Below are 25,850 nucleotides of genomic sequence, written 5' to 3' on the forward strand. Positions count from 1 at the left end.
TCCAGTAACTTTGCTCAGGGCTGTGAAAAATCCACACCACTTGAGTGATGAGGGTAAATTAACCTAATCCCCGGTGTAGTCAGCGCTAGATGAATGGAACCTAGCCCACCCTTTGGGGGAGATGGATTAACTACATCAATGGGAAATCCCTCCCATTGCTGTCAGTGTACATATTGAAGTGCTGCCGCTGTATCACAGCAGTGTTTCTAATGAAGACATAGCCTAAGTTAGCAGACTTTGGGAAGGCTCAAAGAATAGGCTGAACGGGCTATTGAGCTTTGTACCTATAGGTAAGATGATAAAGTACAATCCAGGTTAGTAATTATCTAAAATAATTTAAAGCTTATTAATTAGCTATATGAAAAGAGTTGATGGCTTCAGTCTGGCTCTCTATGGACAGACATTTTTATCTTGAAAGCCACCACCAAGCTAGAAATCACTTTGAACCCTTACTGGCAATCTTAAATGGATGGACAAAAATGATAATGTCGGTCATGGGCATTTAACTCTCTCTCTTTCTGCTTCAGCTTCCTGATCCCTTTAGATAAACGTTAGGACACACTGGTAGGTCAATATGAGGAAGCCGAATGGTCTGTCACTATTTGGTGGGGAGGAAACTTCAGTCTCCGTGTCCTGTCAATAAAGCATTAACATTTTTTTAAAGAGCATATAATCTCCTTTTAGAAACACCATATGAAACATAGACCAGACCAGCAGTTTAATAAAGAATAATGGATCTTTGCTTACTACAACAGCTTATTGGGCTGATGGGGTGCTAGGACTGCTATTTATCTGGATTCTAAGAGTTAAGATCGCTGAATAGTCACAGTGAACTCTTTGTAAACAAGTTAAAGACAATCGTTTCAAAAAATTTTGCCGTTTGTAATTTTCCCAAATTAATTTGTTAATAAAATCTGTTTGCAATTGGCTGATACTAAGAACAAGAGGCAAAAAATCATTAAAATATCCATTACAAAATTATTCACTTCTTTTTAATAAACAGCTTATCCTGTAAAAACGAGAGTCCTGTAGCACTTTAAAGACTAACAAATTTAATTTCTGCAGGCATAAGCTTTCGTGGGCTGCAACCCACTTCATCAGATGCAAGAAATAAAAATCAGATAGGGGGTATATACATACATCCAAGGGTAAGGAACAACAATGGGGAGGGTAGGTGTTTGCAAAGTCCATTCAGTTACATAGATGAGGCCTATTCACTTGCTCAAGCCATGGGAGGCAGACCTATGCTTGCTTATAGACAGCCCCCCAACCCGAAGCAAATACTCATCAGCAACCGTACACCATACAATAAGAACATTAACCCAGGAACCTATCCCTGCAACAAACCCCGTTGCCAGCCCTGCCTGCACATCGACTCTAGTGACACCATCACAGGTCCTAACCACATCAGCCACACCATCGGAAGCTCATTCACCTGCACATCTACTAATGTAATATATGCCATCATGTGCCAGCAATGCTCCTCTGCCATGTACATTGGCCAAACCGGACTGTCACTACACAAAAGAATAAATGGGACACAAATCATACATAAAAAATGGTAACATCCATAAACCAGTCGGAGAGCACTTCAATCTCCCATGACACTCTGAAGTTGACTTGAAAGTTGCCATACTTCTACAAAAAAACTTCAAAAACAGACTTCAGTGAAAAACTGCAGAGCTGGAACTCATATGCAAACTTGACACAATCAAACTGGGTCTGAATAGGGACTTGTAATGGTTCTCTCATTACAAGAAGTAATTGTCACTGTTCACACATTCTCACTTTCTAATCAATGGTTGTGAATAGGCCTCATCTACTCTAACTGAATGGACTTTGCTAACACCTACCCTCCCCATTGTTGTTCCTTACCTTTGGATGTATATATATATACACCCCTTAACTGATTTCTATTTCTTGCATCTGACGAAGTGAGTTGCAGCTCACGAAAGCTTATGCCTGAAGAAATTAAATTTGTTAAAGTGCTATAGGACTCTTGCTGTTTTTGCTGTATACAGACTAACACGGCTACCTCTCTGGAGCTTATCCTGTGTATCTTAGATTTCCCATTTGAAGGATTAAGAAAGCTCTATGTTTCACCTGCAGGTGACACTGTTGGGCTTATCCACACAACCAAAAAGCCACAAGCAGTAAGTATTTCCCCTCAATATATCCAACTGCAGTCCAGATGGATGATGTATCCAAAACACAATTATTTCCTTCATATTTGTACATTAGTTCTTTAAAGTTCTACTGTAATATCTAACCTCTGCAGAGACAGTGACTAATGCAAGTGCTTCAAGTTTAGATATATTAAAAACTGAATTTATTTAGATAAAGTTTAAAGCAATTGAAAAAAAGTACATACTGTAGAAAAATACATATATATTCAGAGCAAGGGCTGTTCACCCAAACTGAACTTGTGTATAGTTTCATTTTAGTGTTGAAATACAATACATGACAGAGATTATAAGCATTTATTAATAAAAATGAAATTGAGACTGTATTTTCAGAAGGGTTTAGAAAAACTTGCAGGAAATGAGAGTAGCCAGGTGTGAACGAAGTTACTGCCAATAAACAAGAATGCACAACAAAGTATGTATTTAAAAAAATCCTGTATAATTAAACTATAGAAATTGAGTGTAAGAAGTTTGTTGTTGTACAAAATCACTATAATTTTACTTAGCATCATTTCAACTGAATTTTTCTTCAGACACAAAGCAATAAATTAACTCCCTCCTCCCCTTCCTGGGCATATCAAGAAAATCCAGATAAACAGATTTTCATAGCTCAAACATGGAAAGTTAAATACCAGTTTTAATAGTGTATTTTCTCAAAATATGGTGCAGCTATTAAAGGCAAAGTAGGTAACTTGTGTATTGTATCTAAATGTTGCATGTTAAATATTGTAAAACAGCACATACTGTAATATTAATCAACTATAACCTCATTGTCTGAAAGAGAAATCATTTCAGAAATAAAATTCAAACTGATGGGTTTAATAGTTGTTAGCAATTTGTTTGTAAACAAGGGAACTGGTTGTTCTGGATTTGACACATGCTTTCATAAAGCTACAGATTAATCCAGACCACAAAAAGTATCTCCAATTCCTAATGTGGAGACTAGCACTTCTGATTCAAATTGTTACCATTTGATCTTGCCATCAGTACTTTGTTTTTACAAATGCTTAGCAGTCATAGCCATATACTTTGATAGGATTGGGAATGCTGAGGGGGCGTTAAGCAATCTGACTTTAAGAAAACAGTATATTCACACCTTTTGAGGCCTGGTGTCAAAAACCAGTTAAATACTACACTGAATGAACAGACCCATGACACCACAGCGTTTGGCAAAGCAGAGCAATTCCCATCATTTTTCAGAAGGAGAAAATGAACTAACTCTTTGGAGTGTTACTGGTCATGGTCTCACTACACGTGTGGGCATGCACCACTTACTAATGAAAAAACTAACCAGCTCAGAACTCTGAAACACAGGGTGTTCTGAACCTAACCATGCACTGGGGCACAAGCTGTACTGATTTATTGAATTTATTGCATTATTTACCCAGTAGCCCATTAAAGTCTCCTTTACAGTAATTACAATTAAGCTTTTCTGTGTATACTTATACTTTATAGATCAGAATTCTTTGTTGCAATTGTACTCCATCATGTAATGTAGCTGCATATATATAAGCATATAAAAATACCTTATGAAATTTCTTCTTTAAAAAGGCTGCTAATGTCTGATGTGAAGACTGACCAAGCACTTGATACCAAGTCTGTAGATTTTTATTTTTTTATTTTTAACATCTAACCGTCTCGAAAGATATAGATGGGGTGCTTTTCTAATACATATTTCTGCCCTAAAGACAGAATGGACAATGAAGAGGGAAGTGAGATTTTGTTCTGTGGAGTGTAAATCCCTCTGATACAAAGTAAAATCCATAAGAACATGACAGCATGAGATGGGGAAGACTTTGGATTACAGAAATGATATGGTATAAAGAGATTTTGATCTTCCTAAAGACAGCTATGCATTTTAGAAAGTATCTCACAGCTCTGAACACCACATCAATCTTTTGGAACATTGTGTCTCATGTGAAAGAGAGAAGTTTTTGTACTTCATTTAAAAAGAGGAAAAGAATCTGGTTTTAAATAGAGCATATATTTTTTTAACATTCAGAATAAAGGAAGTTGTCTTTCAGCATGGCTATGCCACTGAGAAATGTTGCGGGAGCTTTCTCAGAAACGAGAAGGAAAAACGCTTACTACTTTTATTAGCATTAGACTGTGATGCCCCTTGTAAAGTTACATCTCCCAGTCCAAATATTGATCAAAAGATGATATTTTAAAGCTCCTGGAGCTCTATGGGTGTCAGTACATTCTATTTAGTCATGATGGAAGAAATAGTACAAGTGTTAACTGGGTTTAAAGTCTTCTTTTCAAGTGCAAAGCAGTAGGGTAGCCACTGTGTAGTTTACAGAGCTATGATTCTCAATCTGTGGCCCAGGGGCCATTTCTGGTAGCCTGCAGAGAACTAGTGGATCAGCTCATGATAGTTTGTCTTCCTTGCTTCCAGCTGCTTCTACAGATGTCTAAAGTTTTCATTGTAGAGAACCCAGTAACTGTAAAAGTAGAGGAAATAAGCAAGAGGAGCCTGACAAACGGTCTCCTTTAGGGGATACTGTAACATAAGGAGGAGAAAAAGGGAAACAGAAGTCCCCATGAAGGTATGTCTACATTGCAATTAAACGCCCACAGCTGGACCGTGTCAGCTGACTCAAGCTCGTCAGGCTGTCACGTTGTAAAATTGTGGCATAGACATTTGGGCTTGGGCAGGAGCCTGGACCCTGGGGCCTTGTGAGGTGCGAAGGGGGAACTTTTACGCTGCAATTTTACAGCCCCACAGCCCAAACTCAAGTCAGCTGACACAGGACAGCTGCAAGTTTTGAACTGCAGTGTAGATATACTCATGCCTTAGAGCAGGGGTGTCAAACTCATTTGCTATGACGGGCCAGATTTGAATTAAATGTACTTCAAGTGGGCCATACATACCATAAATCAAAATACTAGGCACTTTTGGAGTGCTGTGTCTCATGCACCCAGCGCTCCACACGCTGCCGCCAAAGTACACAGATCCCGTGGCAGCACGCGACACCGCGACATCTCACGGTGTCGTACTCTCTGGCAGCAGCGTGCGACGCTGCAAGATCTCGCGGCAGCGTACTCTCTGGCGGCAGCGTGCGACGCTGCAAGATCTCATGGCAGCACGCGTTGCTGCCAGAGGCCGGACCAAAAAGGTTGGTGGGCCGTATCTGGCCCACGGGCCAGATGTTTGGCACCCCTACCTTCGAGTATGGTGTCAGCAGCAAGGCTGGTGTTTTCAACAAACCCCTGAGACTTACCAGCTAGAAGATAAAAGAGCTAGAAGATAAAAGTTTTTCTCTTTTCTTATTTTCAAGAAATGAATGTCCATGGGAGAAAGGCAACGCGAGTTATATAGTTTTGTTAGAATAATCATACATTTTGAGTAGCATATCTTAGTACATCTTTCTGAGGTTAAGGAAAATAATGCATTGCTAATGCATACTATCGTATTCAAACTTCCAGAAATTATTTCAAAACAAGTTAGCCGAGCAAACACAGACACTGGTCCTCAATCCAAACCACTTACGCAGTTATATAATCGAGCAGGTCCAGAAGTAGACCAATAAATGGTTATGAACATGTGGAATGGTCTAGTAATAATTCTATCAATTTTTGCCAGCTCTGAAGTTTAATAGAAGAATTTTTTTTAAAAGCTATATTTATTCAAATAATTCCTAAAATCTGTTTTTTTGTTGTTTTTTTTTTTTTTTTTTTTAAAGAAACTCGTTATTTGTGGGTTGAAAGTAAGCATGAAGAATCTGAATGCAAAGGTTAATGTTTTGAGAAATATATATGACTAAAAACAATCAGAAAAAGTGCAATTTCCATTTCTACTACTGTAGAGTCATTAATGTAATATATGCACGTACTTTTATTAGCAAGTCCATTCATGTAGTTAGTAGCATGTGTTCAACACAATACATTGCTAGCACAACTCATTGAGAAACACATGTGCTGTCTGCATTTTCAATCTCCTAAATAAAGAAAAATACAATAGGTTTCAAATTCACTATTTGCTTTTACCTATAAATGTTTTATTTAACTGTGAGAATTTTAAGTAATATATAAAACACTGCAGATCACAGACAAAAGATTCTGACACTACAGGCTTGTAGTGCTCTCTGTTACTTAAAGTAGTTTTGGAACTGATTAGTTTTATTTAGCAGACGAGAATTTAGGAAGAGAAAAGCATTATTTCATTGTATTAGAATCAGATTTCAATGGGAAATAAAACCTTCATGACTCAATGTTAGAATCCATCAGCTGACAAAACCATCAGGGCAATCATCCATATTTCTCAAAGGTCCTGATGCTTATTTGCCATCCTCAACAGCACTCAACCTATCAGCTCTGACACTCTTATGGTCTCTGCTTCACTTCTCACTTCTCCTTTTTCATCACAAGCACAATTAATCAACTAAACTTAAGATGTCAGAATCTATTCAGTCCTCCATGCTATTTCCTCTGCTCAAGAAAAATAATCTCTGAACCAATAACCAGACAAGTACCTTTGCCTAAAAACCTTACTTACATAAATTCTGTTTTTATTTTTTAAAAGTGGCTTTTTGAAAAACAAGTTGTTTATATCTGTACTGTGTTATCTATGCTCTTCTGAGGAGGATATCAAAGTTTTTCTCTTTTCTTATTTTCAAGAATATCCCTTCCATTTCAAACTACACAATATTGACATTTGTAACATACATTGCCAGTCACAATTGTTTTCAAATAACATTTTAATGGCAATTTCAAAAAATATTTTTGTCTGTTTTTCCTATTTTACAGTTTCACAACAAAAAATATTTCTCACTGCATAAAAACTTAAAGTGAAGTGCTAGACCAAAAATGTCTTAAACCTTTTAAAACTAACTTCAGTATGAATCTAATATTTACCTACTCAGCTTTTCTACTATTTTGAGAAAAATATAGTATACACTGTATGTAAGCCTTACAATGTGATAGCTGCACTTGTTCCGAGAATAGCAGATTTCAATTTTCACCAAAGTGAGAAAAAAACAACACTTTTCTTTAAAATTATATGTATTGCTATTTTCAAGTCCCACACTGCTCAAATATAAAATAAATATTATGTTTATAAAAATCCATATAGCCAAGATGGCAAACTGTATGTCTCCATTTCAAATGACCAGAGTCAAAGTTTCAGTGAAAATGATAACTTTAACTAACCCAGCACTGTTATGGCATCCATATTATAATTCTTCTGGAGAACAGCACATAAGAAAAATTCTTTAATGATGTAATGTACATTCTTGACACTTTACCATAAAGTATAAATTACAAGTGAAGTGTCTTAAACACAGGAGTACAAAAAATGCTTTGACAAAGTATGCTCAAACTTCATGACTACATACTGGGGTTTATTTGATTTATTTTATAACAGCCAGTTGCAAAGCAGTAGAAGTTTAAAACCCTTTAAGGTGCCCTACCCTTGTATTTCCTGATAGGTTCTGTTTCAACAATAAACCCAATGAGGGTATCTCCACAAAAGCACAACTTAGCCCTGGTCTACACTGACCTGGCGATTCGGCAGCAGTCGACAGGAGTTACGCAAGAGTAGCTTGTGTAACTCCCATCGACTGCTTGCTTCCCTTCTGTGCGGTGTCTTCACTGCACAGTTCGCGTCGACGCAGCACTACGCTACTTGAGGGGGTGGTTTTACTTGGTGGACTTCCTGATCGATTGAGCGGATCTACACTGACCACTCTATCAATCCAGAAAGATTGATCTGACGGCAACGACTTTGCCACCATCAGTATAGACATACCGTTAGACTATATCTGTAGGAAATTTAAGAAATTAGCTCAAAGTACCATCATCATTTAGTTTTGGCAAGCAAGCAGAGAACAACATGATAGTTAGTTGTCTTTGTGTGCTAGTCAACAATGAAAGTGATTAAAATGACATTTTTGAATCAGGCTGCACTGATAAACAAAACATGCAGAAGCATAAAACCATAGAATTTCCCTATAATAGCATGCTGCTGCAAAACAAACATTTAAGTTGGTTTTACTGAAATTTCTTGAAATTTTTCAGAATAAGGAATCCTTAAAGTTATTTGTATCATATCAAGCATGAAAATGTTTATGACATTCAATGTTGCCCTGTTAAATTTGCCAATATGCTCCATGAAACGTGGCATTTTTATATTGGAATGTAGGTGAGGGAGGAAGAGAGGAAATTAGATCTTTGCTGTCCCATCCCAGGAGTAGACCAAGGAAAGAACTGTGACTTCCCAGAAAGAATCAATCTTCTACTGGCTCCATGCCAGGAGCGGATTATTGCTACCTCTATACTGAATAGGCCTCTGCTAGCCAGTACATTGGGAAGTTTTGCCCACTTGACACACTGTCTGCCCCTTCCAATCTACCCATGCAAGAGCCTAGCGGTCACTATGGAGGCTATGATCTGCTGTTTTCCCCCTGCCCCTTACTTTCCTGCACTCTCCCATACGGTATGTGACAACACTGTCCTTAAGCAATTAGTCCTACTATGAAACACATATTACTGTTAGTTTCTAAGTACTGAGAAGTTAAAGGGTTGGACACTATAGAGAACTGTAAAACAGATAAATTTTAAACCAAAAATTGTGCATCCTGTAAGCTTTGTTTCTTGATCAAGAGAATGAAAATATCATGTATTAAAAAACTATATTAAAAGACACTTAAGGTTGCAAAGTCAAGCACTCAAAGTTAGAACAAGGCAGAATTATGCAACATAAATTTGTCCCCCTTGTGTATATGCATTAATTCATAAATTCCAAGACCAGAAGGACACTTGTGATCATTTAGTCTGACCTCCTATATAACACAGGCCATAGAACTTCCTCAAAATAATTCCTAAAGCATATCTTTTACAAAAACATCCATTCTTGATTTAAAAATTCTCATGAATTCACCACAACAACCCTAGGAAAATTATTCTAATGCTTACTTACTCTCACTGTTAAAAGTTTACACCTTATTTCCCATCTGTATTTGGCTAGCTTCAACTTTCAGCCATTGGATTATGTTTATACCTTTTCTCCTAAAATGAAGACCACAATATTAAGTATGTAGATACTTTTAGACTGTAATTAAGTCACCCCTCAGCCTTCTTTTGTTAAGCTAAATAGATTGAGCTCATTGAGTCTTTCACTTTTTTAGAAGGCCCAGAAAGAATTTGAAGAGCAACCAGTAACAAGATACAAAAGCAAAGCACAACTAAAGCAGGAAGCCTGACAGTCAGTGGGGCTACTGGATGATTGAGGTGCTAAAGGAGCACTCGAGGAACAAAAGGCCATTGTGGAGAAGCTAAATGAATTCTTTGCATCAGTCTTCACTGCAGAGAATATGAGGAGGGTCCCTAAACCTGAGCCATTCTTTTTAGGTGACAAATCCGATGAAGAGTCCCAGATTAGGTGTCCAAAGCAGAGGCTTTGGAACAAATTGATAAATTTAACAGTAGTAAGTCACCAGGACCGGATGATATTCATCCAAGAGTTCTGAGGGAACTCAAATACTAACTGCGGTATGCAACCTATCGCTTAAATCAGCCTCTCTATTAGATAACAGGAGGATAGCTAATGTAATGCCGATTTTTAAATTAGGATTCGGGGCAATCCTGGTAATTACAGGGCAGTAAGCCTAACTTCAGTACCAGGCAAATTGGGTGAAATGATAGTAAAGAACACAATTATCAGACACAGATGAATGCAATATGTTGGGGGAAGAGTCAATATGGCTTTGTAAAGGAAAATCATGCTCCACCAATCTACTAGAATTCTTTGAGGGTGTCAAACATATGGGCAAGAAAGATACAGTGGATACAGTGTACTTGGACTCTCAGACAGCCTTTGACAAGGTCCCCATTCTCATGGCTCTTCTCTGAACCCTCTCCAAATTAATCAACATCCTTCTATTGTGGGCATCAGAACAGTATCCCAGCAGCAGTCACACCAGTGCCAAATACAGAGGTAAAATAACCTCTCCACTCCTATTCCAGATTCCACCTGTTTTTTTAACCAGCACAGCCTTCTTTCTTGAGTGTGTCTTTTTGGGCATCTAGTAAGGCATTCTTAAACGATTTCCTCTTATTCACATTTTTCTGATTAAATTCCTCCTCCGAGCTGATTTGTCTCATAGTTGTTTTCAGCTTTATAAAATTTGCCCTGTTAAAGCTGTGTGTGAGTGTGCACCAGGGACGGCCAAATTCTGGTTCATGAGCTGCATGCGGCTTTTTTACAGTTAAAGTGCCACTTGCAGAACCCCTTATGGCCCCTATTCTCCGCCTACCAGACTGGGGTGCAGAGCTCAGAGCTTGTGTGTGTGGCAGGCTGGTGGAGCTAGAGGATTCTGCCCAGCGGGGAGGGAGGTCTCAGGGGGTCAGTAAGTTTGGCCACCCCGATACAGATTTTACTGGTCTGGACTTTATTCTGCTTGCATCAAGCCATGATAACATGTACATAAGCTGCCATTAACTTTTAGTTCTGTGGTCAGTTCTTTATTTCTTAGGACAAGGTCTAATATAGAATCCCCCAGGTTGCCTGCAACACTTTTAGAGTTAGGAAACTGTCATCTATAACATTTAGAAATTCCAAGGATAATTTAGTTCTGGCAGCATATGCCACTCAGAATCAAGTCAACCTTGATCACAGGTTTTTTCTCCCCCCCCCCCCCCCCCCCCCAATGCATTGTAGATAGGTACATAAGGAGATGGTCCCCCCATCCTCTATTGTGATTTGGTGGTCTGTAGCAGACACCAACTGGTACCCCACCTCATGCTTTATCCGCTAGGATGCTGATTCATAAGCATTCAAGATAATTCAGAAGAAAATTATCAGTGACTTGGAAATAGGTAATACCTCTGTTTAAAAAAAAAAAAAAAAAAAAGTGTGCCACTTCCCCTCCCCTTTTGCCCACTCAATCCTTCCTAACTAAGTTATAATCATTGATTTTAATACCTCAATTATGTAAACCATCCCACCAGGTTTCAATAATACCAACTAGATCGAATTTATGCCCATAAGTGAGCAATTCCAATTCCTCTTTGTTACCCAGACTCCTAGCATTAGTGTATAGGAAATTAAAGAATATTTTGTCTTCAGCTCCTTTGGTTCCTTGATTAATGATGTTCTCATCACCTTGATTTTATGTTAAGTGCTCATATCTTCTCTTTTTATCCTCCTTCTTTGCTATTAGTTTAACTGCTTCCTGATAATATTTGATCATGGAACTAGAGACTATTTTTTCCACAGGAACTCAGCATGTGCAAATTGACATTTTACAAAGGCTTATACTTTGGCTGAATTTGAGTGGATTTTCAGACATACAGTAGAAGGTTCATTCCTGATGTCAGGGCAACTCTCTGACAAATTTCAAGTTCCTCCTTCAAAGTATGCTCAATGAAACAGATGCAAATTTTTGTTTGTTTGTTTGTTTTTTAAACATGGACAAAACAATGTATTTTTCTACAATCTAGTCCTAGGAAATGGCTGAACTGTTTTTGCTGAAAGTAAACTAAAACTAAACTAAATTAAGCCAAGTCTAATGCATTAAATGGAAAATTTCACCCCTAACTGTTAAAGTTTGGTACACTTATAAGCAACTGAAGCACTGCTTGCTCAGTCACATCAAGACATTTAAATTTCCTCTTTTCTGCACATTTGCACATCACTTGCAAATTTTTAAGGAAAAATAACTGACATTTATAGATGTAGAAGGGTGAAGTTGAAGGTCAAGGCAAATACCATTCCAAATTCTCAAACCATTGAATAAAAAAAAAATATATAGAAGAATGTCGGTGATTTAGATCTATAGAAAATATGTAATCTCATTCCAGGAGTCATGATTTTCCATCAGTAACAACAGAAATCCAACTGTGCCAGTCTTATCCTTTTAAAGAGGTGAAATCCCATTTCTTGGGATTGTGAAGTTAATTAGAAAACATATGAGTATGAGAAGAACTCTATGATTTACAGCACAGAAGACCACATGGAGAGCTAACAAACACTTTATACAGGATCCTAATGAAATTTAAGAGTGTGTTCTAATTTCTCAGATTAAATGTAAATAAAAACTATTGGATTCCAAGACAATAAGTAGCCCAAACAGCTCCTTAGTTTTGAGGAACCTTGTTTTCTTATCTCACCTAAGACAATATTTGGGGGGAAATTTTCCTTTAAATCCAGGCCCCACATGGACATTGTCCATCACTATCAGATTGGTTAAATCTTAAACTAGGATGCAAGGTTTAAGATTTCTGTTGTGACTCTGCGCTTTCTCTCCTTCCTATTCTTATTGTCTTTTGTCTAAATGATTTGTACATTCTGTATTAGTTGAACTGCATGATTATACCAATATAACAAGCACAGGCAGACTTCCCTCCAGCATGAAGTAGCCAGTACCTGTGCTGGAAGGACACTAGACAGTGTCCATCATATGTCATCCCAGAAAGTGCAAGTACCATGGATGGGTCCAAGCAGCTGAATTGGATTCATGCTATTTTGACCTGTATTCCATATTGTGTCTGCAGCACTGGAATGAAGCAAGAATGAGCCAGGCAAAAGTTTTCCTTTTCTTTTACTTTTTCATTTCCCCTCTTGTATACATTTGTCATGTGTCTAAGGAGCAGGTAATGTCTTAAATTAACAATAATTTAAGCTAAAATCCAATAGCAAAATGACTTCTTCAGAAACTTTTGGTACCAGTAAGAGATGTTTTGAACAAAAAGGAGAAATGTCTCAAAATTAATGATTTCATTTCACTTTTGAATCACAAATGTTTTACTTTTCCGTTTTGTTTTTGTTGTGCATAAAATGTTTAGAATAAGTTCTATAATATGGCTGTGATAATCAAGCAAAAATTCCTTTCCTCGAAACTTCAAAACTATAATTAACTCTTTAAAGCAGCAGCCATAAAAGGACTCCAACAACTTTGAGACCGATAAACCGGCCTGATGCCATATGATTAAAGATGACCATTTATGTAATTGATATTACCACTGTTATACAATTGCAACCAATCTTGTACAAGGTATATCATGTAAGTTGTCAATAGAAAAGTTATGATTTGCTAAATAAGATTAGTGTGTTTATATGCAGGTATCATTTTTGTATTTTAAATTATTAATATTGGCTATGTATTTGTATTTTAAACCTGTGTTGTATTCCTGGGTAATGCCCACCAGATGGATTTACATCAGGGCTAGACAGCTGTGTGTTGGTAGCCCATTAAGGAAACTCAGCTCTCACAATCGGCCATTGAAGAAACTCATCCCACCCAGTAGGTCTTCCTGTGGATGCCTCAGACAGCAAGGAGCCCATGGCACCCTCTGTGATTCAGCAAACCATATAAATACATGTGATACGCTCATGGACTCCATCTAGGGCAAGTAATTTTCCATACACCTGTGCTGTGGGCTTTTTTTTGAGACAGTAATTTTCCATGCACATGGCAGAAGATATAAAAAGACTCAGACATCTCCATGTTGCCTCTGTTCCTGCTCTAATTCTCTGGACCATGGATTTACAACTAAAAAGAAACATCTTGAACTATAGACTGAGGATCTTCCAATCTTCTGGAAGTTACCAGAGAGACCTTAGCAGTGATGGAATAGATTGCTGGCTTGTACAAACCAGATAACGATTTTGCAATCATTTGTATGTATATGATCTGTTAACCATTTATAACTCTTTTCTTTTATTATTAGCTCTTTAATTAGTTTACTAAGGATTGGCTGACAGCATGGTATGTGGGTAAGATCTGAGCTTCATACTGATTAAGGGTATGCCTCATCATTTAGGATTAGTAACAACCTCACATATTCAGAAATGGGATTTCAATAACTTCTCACTATATTGCATTAGGTTGCCTAGATGGGAGCCAAGGGCTGGAATGCCTAAAGGAGACCGAGTTTGGCCTCTGGTTAACCAGTGTGGTACTGCAGCAGCTCTTTTGTTACTGGTCTGGTTAATCTAATTATACAGTAAACCACCAGGTTTGGGGATTGGCTACCCTATATCTTGCAATCTGCCCTGTGTGCGGCATTATCAGTGTGGTCTATCCAAGGCACCCAGTCACAAAATCATCATCTAACAGGCCTTTCACCACCACAAATATCACCACCAAATCTGTCAGCATACACAAATACAAGGTAAAGACAGCAGGGGCATGTGCATTTTTGCGAATACACTAGTTGCATCTACCTTTGGCAAATGTGGCCTTCATGCTGGAAATAGCAAATGGCTTGATGGTTCTTCAGAAGTAAAGAAATTCTGTGTTTCTATAGTGTGAACATGAAGTCATCTTAAATGTGTTTTCCTTTTATTACAATGTCACAGACCTCCCTACTTCTCTTAAAACAGCCAGCTCCTTTGAATATACAGCAATAAAACATCCTTAATAAAAGGACAATTCAGCATAAATGCAACTAAAGTGCAACCCACACTTGTATTAAATCATATTATTCAATGTTAGCTCCCTTTAGGCATTAATATATTTGGCGGCCAAGAAGCCAAGGTTACAGCTGTCTACCACAGGCTAAGACATCATGCTAACAGAGCCATCTGTTTATAATACAAAATGCCAGCACAGCCCAGTGTCACAAAAACATGTTACATCTCCTGACCAAATGATTTACAAACAAATCTGTGCTCATTCAAACTCATTCATGTTCTCCATGCTCCAGGAGGTTTCAAAGATATTAGTAATTGTTCACTGTAAAACAACAGGCAGAACCATAAAAGGGTAGTTTTCTTCAGGGTTTTTGATCAACTGTGTTCACAGCTGTAGCATACAATCTTGTTGATTAGATAAAACAAAAAAAGTTTGAGGCTACTGTAAAGCAAATAAGAACAACCATCAGAAAGTCACTTGTCATCTGATAAGAAGATCCAAGATAGTTGATGTCTCAATACCATCATTACATATATGTTTTCCAATATAAATATTAAGCAACATGTACATATTAAAAAAATCCCACTTCATTGCCATTTCCCCCTGAAGAGAGGATGAAGAAACAACAAATCACACATAGCAGATGTTAGTTGTGTCACTACTGGTAGGTGCTCAGATACTATGGTGATAAAGGTGATGAAAGAACTTGTAGAGACTACAATAGACTCAAAACCACGGTCAGTTAACTGTACACAAGAAATGAATTCGAACTCCATAGCAATCATAGCCAGGGCCCTAAATTCTTATGCACTCTGGAGAAGCAAAATAGAAAAATAGCATAGCTCTATTTAAACTTAAAGCCCTAACTTTTTTAATTGAATTAATTATGAAAATAAGCAACAGAATAAGCATCGTAGAATGTTGTTATTTATTTTTCACAATCCTCACCTTTAGCTTTCAGTGTGCTACAGATTTTTGCATTGACAGCACACAACTACATTGTAGAAGTTATACCGGGGATAAGACTGGAAATTTTACAGGTGGATTGGGGACAGTTGAGGTTTTTGAGAGAACAAGGATAAACTCCCTTAATGGGAAGACTTCGTACCAAGTTTCTTTAGGAATCTTTACATTAAGTATAAGTAAGGATAAGATTCTGTCATGGAGGTCACAGATTCCGGGACATTATAACATTCAGTTATTAAAATGTCTAGAATTTCTCAAGAGGCAAAATATCTTCATTAGTGATATCTGATACTTTTCATCATTTAAATGCTGTATCTGAGGAAATATACTGAGATTAGTCATTATCAGAATCTTCTATTTTATTAACCCTTTAAAAAGATGGATTGACAAAGTGGGTGAGGTAATATCTTTTACTGGCCAACTTCCAATAAGAGACATTACCTCACCCACTTTGTCTTTCTAATATCCTGGGACCACCATAGCTACACCACCATAGCATACTTTAAAAAGAAGTCTGACAAAAGATTTATTTACACTACAGTAACAATATTGTAGTAATATTTCAAACTTCTTTTCGCAATTTCCATTTGAGGACCTGACCCCACCTGACTTTTGGGTGGGTTTTTTGTAGGGAAGGGGAGGTTAGAGGGAATTGGTGTGTTTTTTTGTTTTGTTTTTTTTAAATGGAATATCTAGTCTCCCAGAATGCAGAATTTGAATTAATGACTTATGTTCTAGCAGAGCTACACCACCTCTGGCACAATGCTTAAAAGGTAGGAAGAATCCATTAAAAGCCTAGAATCCAGAAGTAAGGGACCTGGTTCTGTCTGATGCTCATAAGCAATGGGGAGACCATGGATCTATTCAGGGACCTAACAAAATTGGGATGTGATAGGAAGGTCGTGGGTGTATTATAGGATTGTAGATGGAAAGAACAGTTACTTACCTGGTAACTGTTGTTCTTCGAGATATGTTGCTCATGTCCATTCAGAATTAGGTGAGTGTGCACCACATGCACCGGTTGTGGAAATTTTTCCCCTAGTGGTATCCGTAGGACTTGCTCTAGCACGCTCTGCAGTGGTGCGCATATGCTCTCGTATATAGGGCACTGCCGGCCCCCCTCCCTCTCAGTTCCTTCTTGTCGGAACTCTGACAGAGGGGAAGGACGACGGGTTGTGGAACAGACATGAGCAACACATCTGAAAGAACAACAGTTATGAGGTAAGTAACCGTCCTTTCTTCTTCAAGTGTTTGCTCATGACTATTCTGCATTAGGTGACTTACCAGCAGTGCTTACAGAGGCGGGCAGTGCTTAGAGGCAGGCATATACATGATGATTGCAGCATCACTCTGCCAAACTCAGTGTCGTCCTGCGCTTACTGCGTGATGGCATAGTGGGACATAAACATGTATATCAAGGACCATGTAGCAGCTCTATAAATGTCCTGAATGGGCACACAGGCCAGGAAGGCCACTGAAGATGCCTGCGGCCTTGTGGGGTGGGCCGACAGTGAGGCCAAGGACAGGACCCCACTTGCTCATATCAGGACTGGCTGCAGACTATAATCCAGGACGAGATCCACAGGGACGACACTGGATGTCCCTTCATCTGGTCAGCGATCGCAATAAAGAGCTGCATGGAACACCATAACAGCCTGGTCCTTTCAGTGTGGAATGCCAATGCTCTCCTCACATCGACAGAGTGAAGATGCCTCTCCTCATTGTATTAATGAGGCTTCAGATAAAATACTAGCAGGAATATGTCGTGGTTCACATGAAAGTGGGAAACTACCTTCGGCAAGAAAGCTGGGTGAGGACAAAGTTGTACCCTGTCCTTAAAGAAGGCCATGTACGACAGTTCCGAGATCAGGGCTTTTAACTCAGAAATCCTCTGTGCCAAGGTGATCACTACCAGGAATACCACCTTCCAGGATGGATGCATGAGGGGGTAAGAAGCCAACAGCTCAAACGGCAGTGGTATAAGCCTTGAGAGGATCAGGTTTAGATCTCACTGAGAGATCTTGAGGAACCTGAATGCCATTTCGTGAGAGAAAAATGACCTGCCTTGGATCGGAGGGTGAAAGGCAGAAATCGTCACCAGGTGTACCTTAATAGATGCGAAGGCCAGGCCCTCCTGCTTCAGATGAAACAGATAATCCAGGATCACCTGAACAGGGGATTCAGTTGGCGAGATGTTTTGACTTGTCACCCAGCACGTGATGCATTTCCATTTGATTAAAGAAGATGCTCTCATAGAAGGCTTTCTGCTCTCCAGTAGGATCTTTTTGACTTGAGCCAAGCAATGACACTCATCCCTGCTCAACCATGGAACATCCACACTGTCAGACTCAGAGTGGCCAGATTTGGGTGGAGCAACTAGCCCCAGTCTTGAGAGAGAAGGTCTGGTCTCACTGGGAGTGACCATGGTCAGCCACTGAGAGTTCCGACAGCATCCCAAATCAATGGTGTCTGGGCCAAGCCGGGGCTATCAGGATGACCTGTGCCCCGTCCCTCTTGATCTTCACGAGGACTCTGTGTAGAAGAGGAATTGGGGGGAAGTGTACAAGAAACCCCTTGCCCATGACAGGAAAAAGGCATCCAGCAGGGAGATGTCCTCTGCTCCCAAGAGGGAGTATTACTGGACACACTTCTTGTTTTCCTGGGTAGGAAAGGAGTCTACTTGAGGAGTTCCTCACCTCTGGAAAATGCTGCCGGCTACCACCTGGTGGAGAGACCTCTTGTGGTGAGAGTGAAAGGACCTGCTCAGACGATCCACCAGTATATCTTTCAAACCCAGCAGATGGATTGCCTCCAGATGGATGTTGTAGCTTACGCAGAACTCCCACAGTCGCAGGGCCTCGTAACATAGGGTGGAAGTCCTGGCCCCTCCTTGCTTGTTGATGTAATACATGGTTGCTGTGTTGTCCATCAGGACTCTTACCACTTCGCTGGAGAGGTGTGGAAGGAACACCCTGCAGGCCAGGTGAATTGCCCTGAGCTCTCTGACATTGATGTGGAGAGACAACTCTTCCTTGGATAAGAGACCTTGAGTTCTCAGGGCACTGAGGTGGGCACCCCAGCCCACGTCCGAAGTGTCTGACACCAAGAACAGAATCGGTCTGGGGCCATGAATGGTACCCCTGCCAATACATATCGGGGTTCCAGCCACCAAGACAGGGAGGTAAGTACATGAGGAGGGATTGTGAGCACTCTGTCTCTGGAGTGTCTGGCCGGGGCATAAACTGTGGCAAGCCACAACTGGTGCGGCCGAAGTCGCTTCCGGGAGTGCCGGACCACCTACATACATGCTGCCACATGCCCCAGGAGACTGAGACACAGTCTTGCCGTACTGAGGAGGTAGGCCGTTAGTCCAGGCTATAAGCCCTGACAATGCCAAGAATCTGTCTTTGAGCAAGAGTGCCTTGAGTAGAGTCCAGGACTGCCCCAATTAACTCTATCCTTTGAACTGATGTTAATACAGATTTTTGCTCATTTATTAACAGGCCCAGTGACCGTCAGGTATCTTTCACGATCTCGATGCTGTGTCAGACCTGCCCCCTTGAAAGACGCCAAAACAGCCAATCGTCCAGGCAAGGAAAAACCTGCAGTCCTCTGTGCCATTTGGTGAATAGGCGTAGTGCAGTGGAGAGGCCAAATGGTAGAACCACAGATTGGAAGCGTTGGGCGCCCACAGTAAACCACGGGAAGACAGCAATATGAAAATAAGGGTCCTCCAAATCGAGAGCAGCGTACCACTAGCCCAGATCCAGGGAGTGGATGATGGATGCCAGGGTGACCATACGAAATTTTAGCTTCTTGAGGTATATTTTTCAAAGCATGTAGGTCTAGAATGGGCCACAGTCCCCCTTTGGCTTTGGGAATCAGAAAGTAGCGGGCGTAGAAACCCTTTCCTCTCAATGCTTCTAGGACCTCTTTCACTGCACCCACACATAGCAGGGCCTACACCTCCTGAACGAGCAGTTACTCATGAGAGGGTCCCTGAAGAGGGACTAGGAGGGAAGGTGGGAGGGAGCGAAAAAAAACTGGAGGGTATAGCCAAAAGCCATGGTGTTTAAAACCCAATGGTCTGTCGTTATGGCCCTCCAAGCAGGAAGGAAAAGTGCTAGGCGGGGAGAAAATAATCAGGAACTTGGATCCTGAGTTCAGTCTGGTAGGTCACTCTTGGGCACACCTTCAAAAGCCTCACTTTTCCCCTGAGGGGTGGTGGCTCAGTCCTGCTCTCGAGGTCGAGGCCAGTGAATTGTCTCGATGGCGCTTATAGTTCTTATGCCTCCTCCTATAGGTCTCCGTCAGGGGCTGACCCCCGAATCACTGCTGCTGAGAGGGCCTGAAGTGCCTCCTGGACGAAGATGGGGTGTATAGGCCCAACGATTTCAAAGCGGCCCTTGAACCTTTAAGCCCATGCAGCCTGGCATCAGTCTGTTCCGCAAAGAGGCGGAACCCTCAAACGGAAGGTCCTGGATGGATTGCTGGACTTCTGGTGAAAGGCCATCTGATTGGAGTCAAGACGCTCTCCTCATTAACACCATGGAGGCCATTGCCCACGCTGCTGAGTCCACTGCATCCGATGCCGCCTGCAAGAAGACTCTGGCCACTGTTTTCCCTTCCTCCAGGATTGCCTCAAATTCCTGCTTGGAGGAATGTGGGAGGGAGTCAGCAAATTTCTCCAGCGACCTCCAGATATTAAAATAGTAGCTTACTAAAAGCGCCTGCTGATTTGACACACACAGTTGTATGCTTACTGTTGAGTAAACGTTGCGACCAAATAAATCTAACTTCTTGGCCTCCTTATTTGTAGGTGTTGAGCTCACTTGTCCCTGCCTGTCACACTAGTTAGCTGCTGCCATCACGAACGAACCCAAAGATGGGTTCATGTATAGATATTCAAACTCCTTGGCTGGGACATAATATTTCTTCATCCCCACTTAGACATGAGGGGCAGGGCAGCTGGGGTCTGCCACAGTGCCTTAGCAAGCTTCAGCATCCCATCGTGCACTGCTAGGGCCATTCTGGAAGGAACTGTGGATGCCAGAACTTCCAAGAGTTCATCTACTGGCTCAGGCAGTTCCTCTATTTTAAGGCCCAGGTTAGCCACTACCCACTTCAACAGGTCCTGGTGCGCCCTGTAGTCGTCTAGAGGGGTAGCGTGGGAGGGGCCTGTAACAGTCTCGTCTTGCGAAAAGAATAGAGGCGGCAAGCACCTGAGGGCGAGCTGGGTCCATCTCTCTGGTTGGGGTAGCAACCGAGGGGCTGCCCGAAAGAGAGTCCCCTTAAGGTCTGACTCCATATACACCCCCGGTGCCGCACCAGAGTCCCCAGAGGGTTGTGGTATCGAGGGGCTTGCCAATGACTGCGTAGATGCCATCGCGGCCTGAGGGAACCCCCATGGATTCCAAAATGGCCAGGGACCTGGCCATTGACTTTGTGGCCATCCTGCCATCTGTGGCAGCATGGGGAACCCAGCAGGCTGCTTGGGGGCTTGTCCCTTTGTGGGGGGGAAGGGGACAACCAGTTCCTCCCCCAACTCCGAGGTGCTAAGTGTTGGCGACCACAGGGACTCCAATGCCGCATGCTTCACCACACCACTTCTTAAGCACCAAGACTCCGGAGACGAGAAGTGGTGCAGAGATCCCGAGCGCCGTTCATGCCTAAACCTCAACTTGTCCTTGGGTTTCTTGTAGGGGGTCTCGCAGTGTCAGGGCTCCAGGGATTCTCCACAGGAGCTCGCGGAGCGGTGCCGGGGGCTTGGAGAGCACCGCTGTTCCGGAGTTTTGTGCCGGCATTCTTCGGTCCGGTACCAGTGATCTGCGCCTAGCACCTAGTCACCGAAGACTCGATCCCGACTTGTGCCGATGCGGTACTGGGAAGCAGTGCCAGGACTCCAGCAACTGCTGCAAAACCGGCAAGGAAGGGAGGGGCTGTGGCAGAACCAGTGCCGGTTTTACCTTTGATTGGTTCCCGGTCTGGGCATCTGAACTTCGGTGCCCAGCTCTACCCTCTTGTGGTGTAGATGGCACCGGCAAGGCCAACAGGTCCTTCATTGCCTGGAACTCCTCTGGTGTTGAAGGGACAAGTAAAGCAGCGTGGACCCTTGCCACTCCCTGGAATTGGCAGTGGCACCAGAGCTGGACTCGACACTCTCCAGGAAGAGGCATTCTCAGGGCCGAATCGACTTTTCCCCACAGTGCCCGAGCTCTTCTTAGCCAACTTCTCTTTCTCAGCATGCGCCTTTCTCTTCCTCAATGCCGGTGACGTCGACTGCTGCCATGTGAGCACCGATGCTGGGAGAGTGCTTCTGGTTGATGTCCCCGTAATTGGTGCAGTCTGATTGCTGCTTCGATACTGGCCTGAGAGCTGACTCCATAAGAAGGGCCTTGAACCTAATGTCTTGGGTCCTTATTGGTTCTGGGGCAAGACCCCTTATAGACATTACACTTCTCATGAAGGTGGACTTCCCCCAGGCACTTCAGCCCACTCTGGTGCAAGTCGCTCAAAGGCATAGCCTTCTTGCATGAAGCGCAGTGTTTGAAACCCAGAGACCAGGGCATGCCTCCACCCTGGGTAAACAACTAACTAATTAAGCCCTGATCTACACTTTCCCGGAGATTCGGCGACAGTCGACGGGAGTTACGAAAGCTAGCAGAGTAGTTTGTGTAACTCCCGTCAATTGCTGGGCTTTCCTTCTGCGTGCCGTTTTCACGGCACTGCGCCAACAGGAACCACGTTCCTGTCGATGCAGCACTACTCCACTTGAGTGGGTGGATTTACTGCGTTGACATCCTGATCGATTGAGCAAGTCTACAATGACCGCTCAATCAATCCAGAAAGATCGATCTGATGGTGGCGACTTTGCCACCATCAGTATAGACATACCCTAATTTACTAACTACTAACAAACAAACTCTAAAACAGTAACTATATACACTATATAAAACAAAGAATACTAGGAATACTGTTGCTTGCAGGAGCAAGAGAGTGTTCCAGCACCATCACAGGTGGTAAGTAGGAACTGAGAGGGAGGGAGGCCAGAAGTGACCTATATACGAGCGCATATGTGCGCCACTGCAGAGGGCACTAGAGCCAGCCCTAGGGGAAAAATTTCCAGCACTAGTGCACGCAGCACGCACACACCTAATTCTGAATGGACATGAGTAAGCACTCGAAGAACCTCAATTTTCAGTGAAAAACAGATTAATTTAGGTCTGTGTTTCAAATATATCTGAAGGTTTTCTTCATAGTGAACATGTTTCAAACTGGTTGCATTTTAAACATACATAAAATAATTAATAATGCAATGTTACATTCCAACTGTTACAACATTTTTAATAAAGGGAAGTGTGCACACATGCCTGCACACAGGCATTATTCATTTGAAACAAAACATACCTGTGTTCGAAGAATTTCACCTTTTGACAACTGCATATCACCGGTCAACTCTTTCACTGTGATGCCTAGTGGCTCCAGACGCTTACTGAAGTAATTTGTCATTTCAGCTGCCAAAGCCTTCATAGGAGCAACATACACGATCTGCACCAAAAGGACATTAGCTTGATAAATGAGCAAACCTCACAATGTCATTTGTTTCATGGCAACCAATACAAATCACAATTTATTGTGAAATATGATTCTAGGCACTTACAGTGAAAAATCTTAATAGTGATATATGAAAAGGAGTTATCTTTGTTGGATAAGTGTGCTGCTGTTTAGAGGACAATGGATTTTGTTTATACAGCCTCATTACTTTAAGAATTGGTTCTGCATCAAAGCTAAATGTATTTTCATAGCTTTTCACATGGGTAATATGATTTTCAGAACACAAATAGAAATTGGTTTAATAGTAATGAAGTAAATCACCAGCATTTTGTATGAGACTGAAGTATAACAACCTTGAAAACTTCTTGATTTCATATAATGTACGATAAAACCCATTACACAGTCATACACAAAGTTAAAAAGCTGGTTTTTTTGATTCATTAAATTCTTACCTTAAACTCATCCTTTTTGATAACTCCTTGCTGAACATGCTGGCGAATTTCATGCAAGGCTGTTAGCATGGCAATGTTAGTTTTCCCAGCTCCGGTGGGTGCACAGATCAGCATGTTCTCATTTGTATTGTAGGCAGTCTCAAAAACTATTGATTGGATTCGGTTTAGTCTTTTCATTCCTTTAAAAACAAGTTGCCCAATCTGAAAAAAACACAAAGGCATGATATGAAAATACAAGGACAGCAAAATTAAGGGGATAATTTTTGGATCCTCTTAAAAATTAGTCACAAGCCTTTGATCCCAAAAGGGTAAGTCTATCATACTGGAAATTTCAAATTTCTTCTCTCATGTATTATAAGTAGGATAACTTGTAAAACATTAACATAATTATTAATAAGTTCCTCTTAACTACACTGTTATGTTTTTCACTATTTCTTTTAACAAAAACACACTGGACCAAACTTCAATTATAGTTAATGCATGTTAGTATAAACAGTATTAAATTATAACTGCAATATGTATTTTAAATGTAATTACATAATAACGGTTAGTAAGAGAATATACACCTATCTAGCACTTTATAAATGGGGAAAGATGTAGTAAGTTGTCATTTTAAGGCCATCCTAAGGCATAAAGAGGAAACAATGCTCTCCTCCTTTCAGATAGGTATCTTCAGAGCATTGTCAGGCCACCACCTATGTAGACTGCATAGCTAAATGAAAAGTTCAAAATATAAACTAACGTATTATATTAGAAAAACCAATATTAAAAGAACATTAAGGTTACAAAGTCAAGCACTCAAAAATTAGGAAATGCCAGAATTAAGGTTGCCCATGCAATCTTATTTTGGCCTCATTGAGCGTACGCAATATGATATGGTCTTTAGTTACATAATTACATACTTCTTTTTTCCATAGTACCTTAGTCTTCTTCATTGCACAGCAGATATGGTTATGCAGGGAGACTGTTGTCTGTGGATTTGTCTATACTGCATACCAAAACCAAGCTCTGACTCAGGTGTGAGCCCAAGATTCCTTTCTGTTGACATACAAATCAGTTCGACTTAGATCAGCAAGTGCTCAGGACCCAGGTCCTAGTACCCTGCTGGCGGAGGAGGGAGATTGGTCAGAGGCCAAGCCCTGTCATTTTGCAGAGTGGATGCAGCTCAAGGCACAGACCTGAGTCAAAAGGTCTGCATACTGCAGTATGGACTTGTAAACATGGCTGAGACTCAGTTCCAACAACTGTAAGCCCAGGTTTATGACACAGTGTGGATGTTTAAGAACTGACTCAGAAACACCGAGTCCACAAGCCCAGGTCCCAGAGATGCAGGTTTAAAGTGCAATGTAAACACACCCTGTAGGACCCCTGACTCATTTATGGTAGAAGTTGGAGGGTGTCTAGTGAATTAGGCAGAGGATTGCAGGTAGGATGATGTCATAGTCAAGGAAGTTGAATGCTGTCACAGAACACTGGATTCTATCCCTGCCTCTACCTCAGCATTCCTGTCTGATGCTAGGCAAATCACTTATGGCAAATTTTACACAAGTGGTCACTAACTGTGCTCCCCGTTTTTGAGGCCGGATTTGCAGAAGTACCGAGCACTCACAACTGCAACTGAAATCACTCAATAGGAGCTGTACTTTGAGCACATAAACTAATATGTAATGCTAAGTACTCTGAAAAATCAAAGCCATCTGAGGTCAGGCCTACAAAATAAAAAAAAAAATTAGCCACTCTCTCTGCGCCTCAATTGTTTATCTGTAAAATGGGGATAATACCACCTCCCTACTTCACAAGGATGTTGTAAAGATAATTCATTAATGTTTGTGAAGCACTTAGATACTATGAAGAGAGGAGAGAAAAAGCCCACAAGGAAAGTGGAGGTTTCTTACACTAAGTGGAGGTTCTTTGAGAGGTGTGGTCCCTATCTGTACTACACACGTGGGGATAGGCACACCCGACTGTGCACCATGCGCCCAAGTTTGGATATTCTTCAAATGCGTTGATCCACACATGTGCAGCAGCTCTCCTCGTGCTCCCGTCCAGAGTCACTGGATCCCTCTCCAGTTCCTCTTCTTACCGCAAATCCAATAGGATCCAAAGCAGAGAGGCTAGAGGACAGGTAGTGGAATAAAGATAGGAATCACACATCTTGAAGAAACTCCATTTACAGTCATGAGGGTCCTATGTGTATTCCACACGTGCGCCTGGCAGGCAGTGTTCAGACTGTAGGAAAGTGTCAGGAACAGAGATGCTTGTAGTACCCTCATTCCAACCACTGCATATGCAATTAATGCTTGAACTAGAGCATAGTGAGTCACGAACATGTTGACAGA

The 25,850-nt window shown here is 41.2% G+C and overlaps 1 protein-coding gene across 2 annotated transcripts in view; it reads right to left on the reverse strand.

Annotated features, from left to right (window-relative positions):
- ASCC3 (activating signal cointegrator 1 complex subunit 3) overlaps positions 1 to 25,850 on the reverse strand; it is a 479,889-nt gene that overhangs the window by 334,247 nt on the left and 119,792 nt on the right. For both annotated transcript variants that reach the window (XM_067546516.1, XM_067546517.1), the window contains 2 exons: positions 23,512 to 23,712; positions 22,913 to 23,053 (listed from right to left, as the gene is read on the reverse strand). In XM_067546516.1, the coding sequence (XP_067402617.1) occupies positions 22,913 to 23,053; positions 23,512 to 23,712 (342 nt within the window). The remainder of the gene's footprint in view (positions 1 to 22,912; positions 23,054 to 23,511; positions 23,713 to 25,850) is intronic.

The sequence above is a fragment of the Emydura macquarii genome, unplaced genomic scaffold (assembly GCF_026122565.2).
Source record: "Emydura macquarii macquarii isolate MOO-44397 ecotype Brisbane River unplaced genomic scaffold, CSIRO-AGI_Emac_v2 contig_1146, whole genome shotgun sequence".
In the NCBI taxonomy this organism is placed as follows: domain Eukaryota; kingdom Metazoa; phylum Chordata; order Testudines; family Chelidae; genus Emydura; species Emydura macquarii.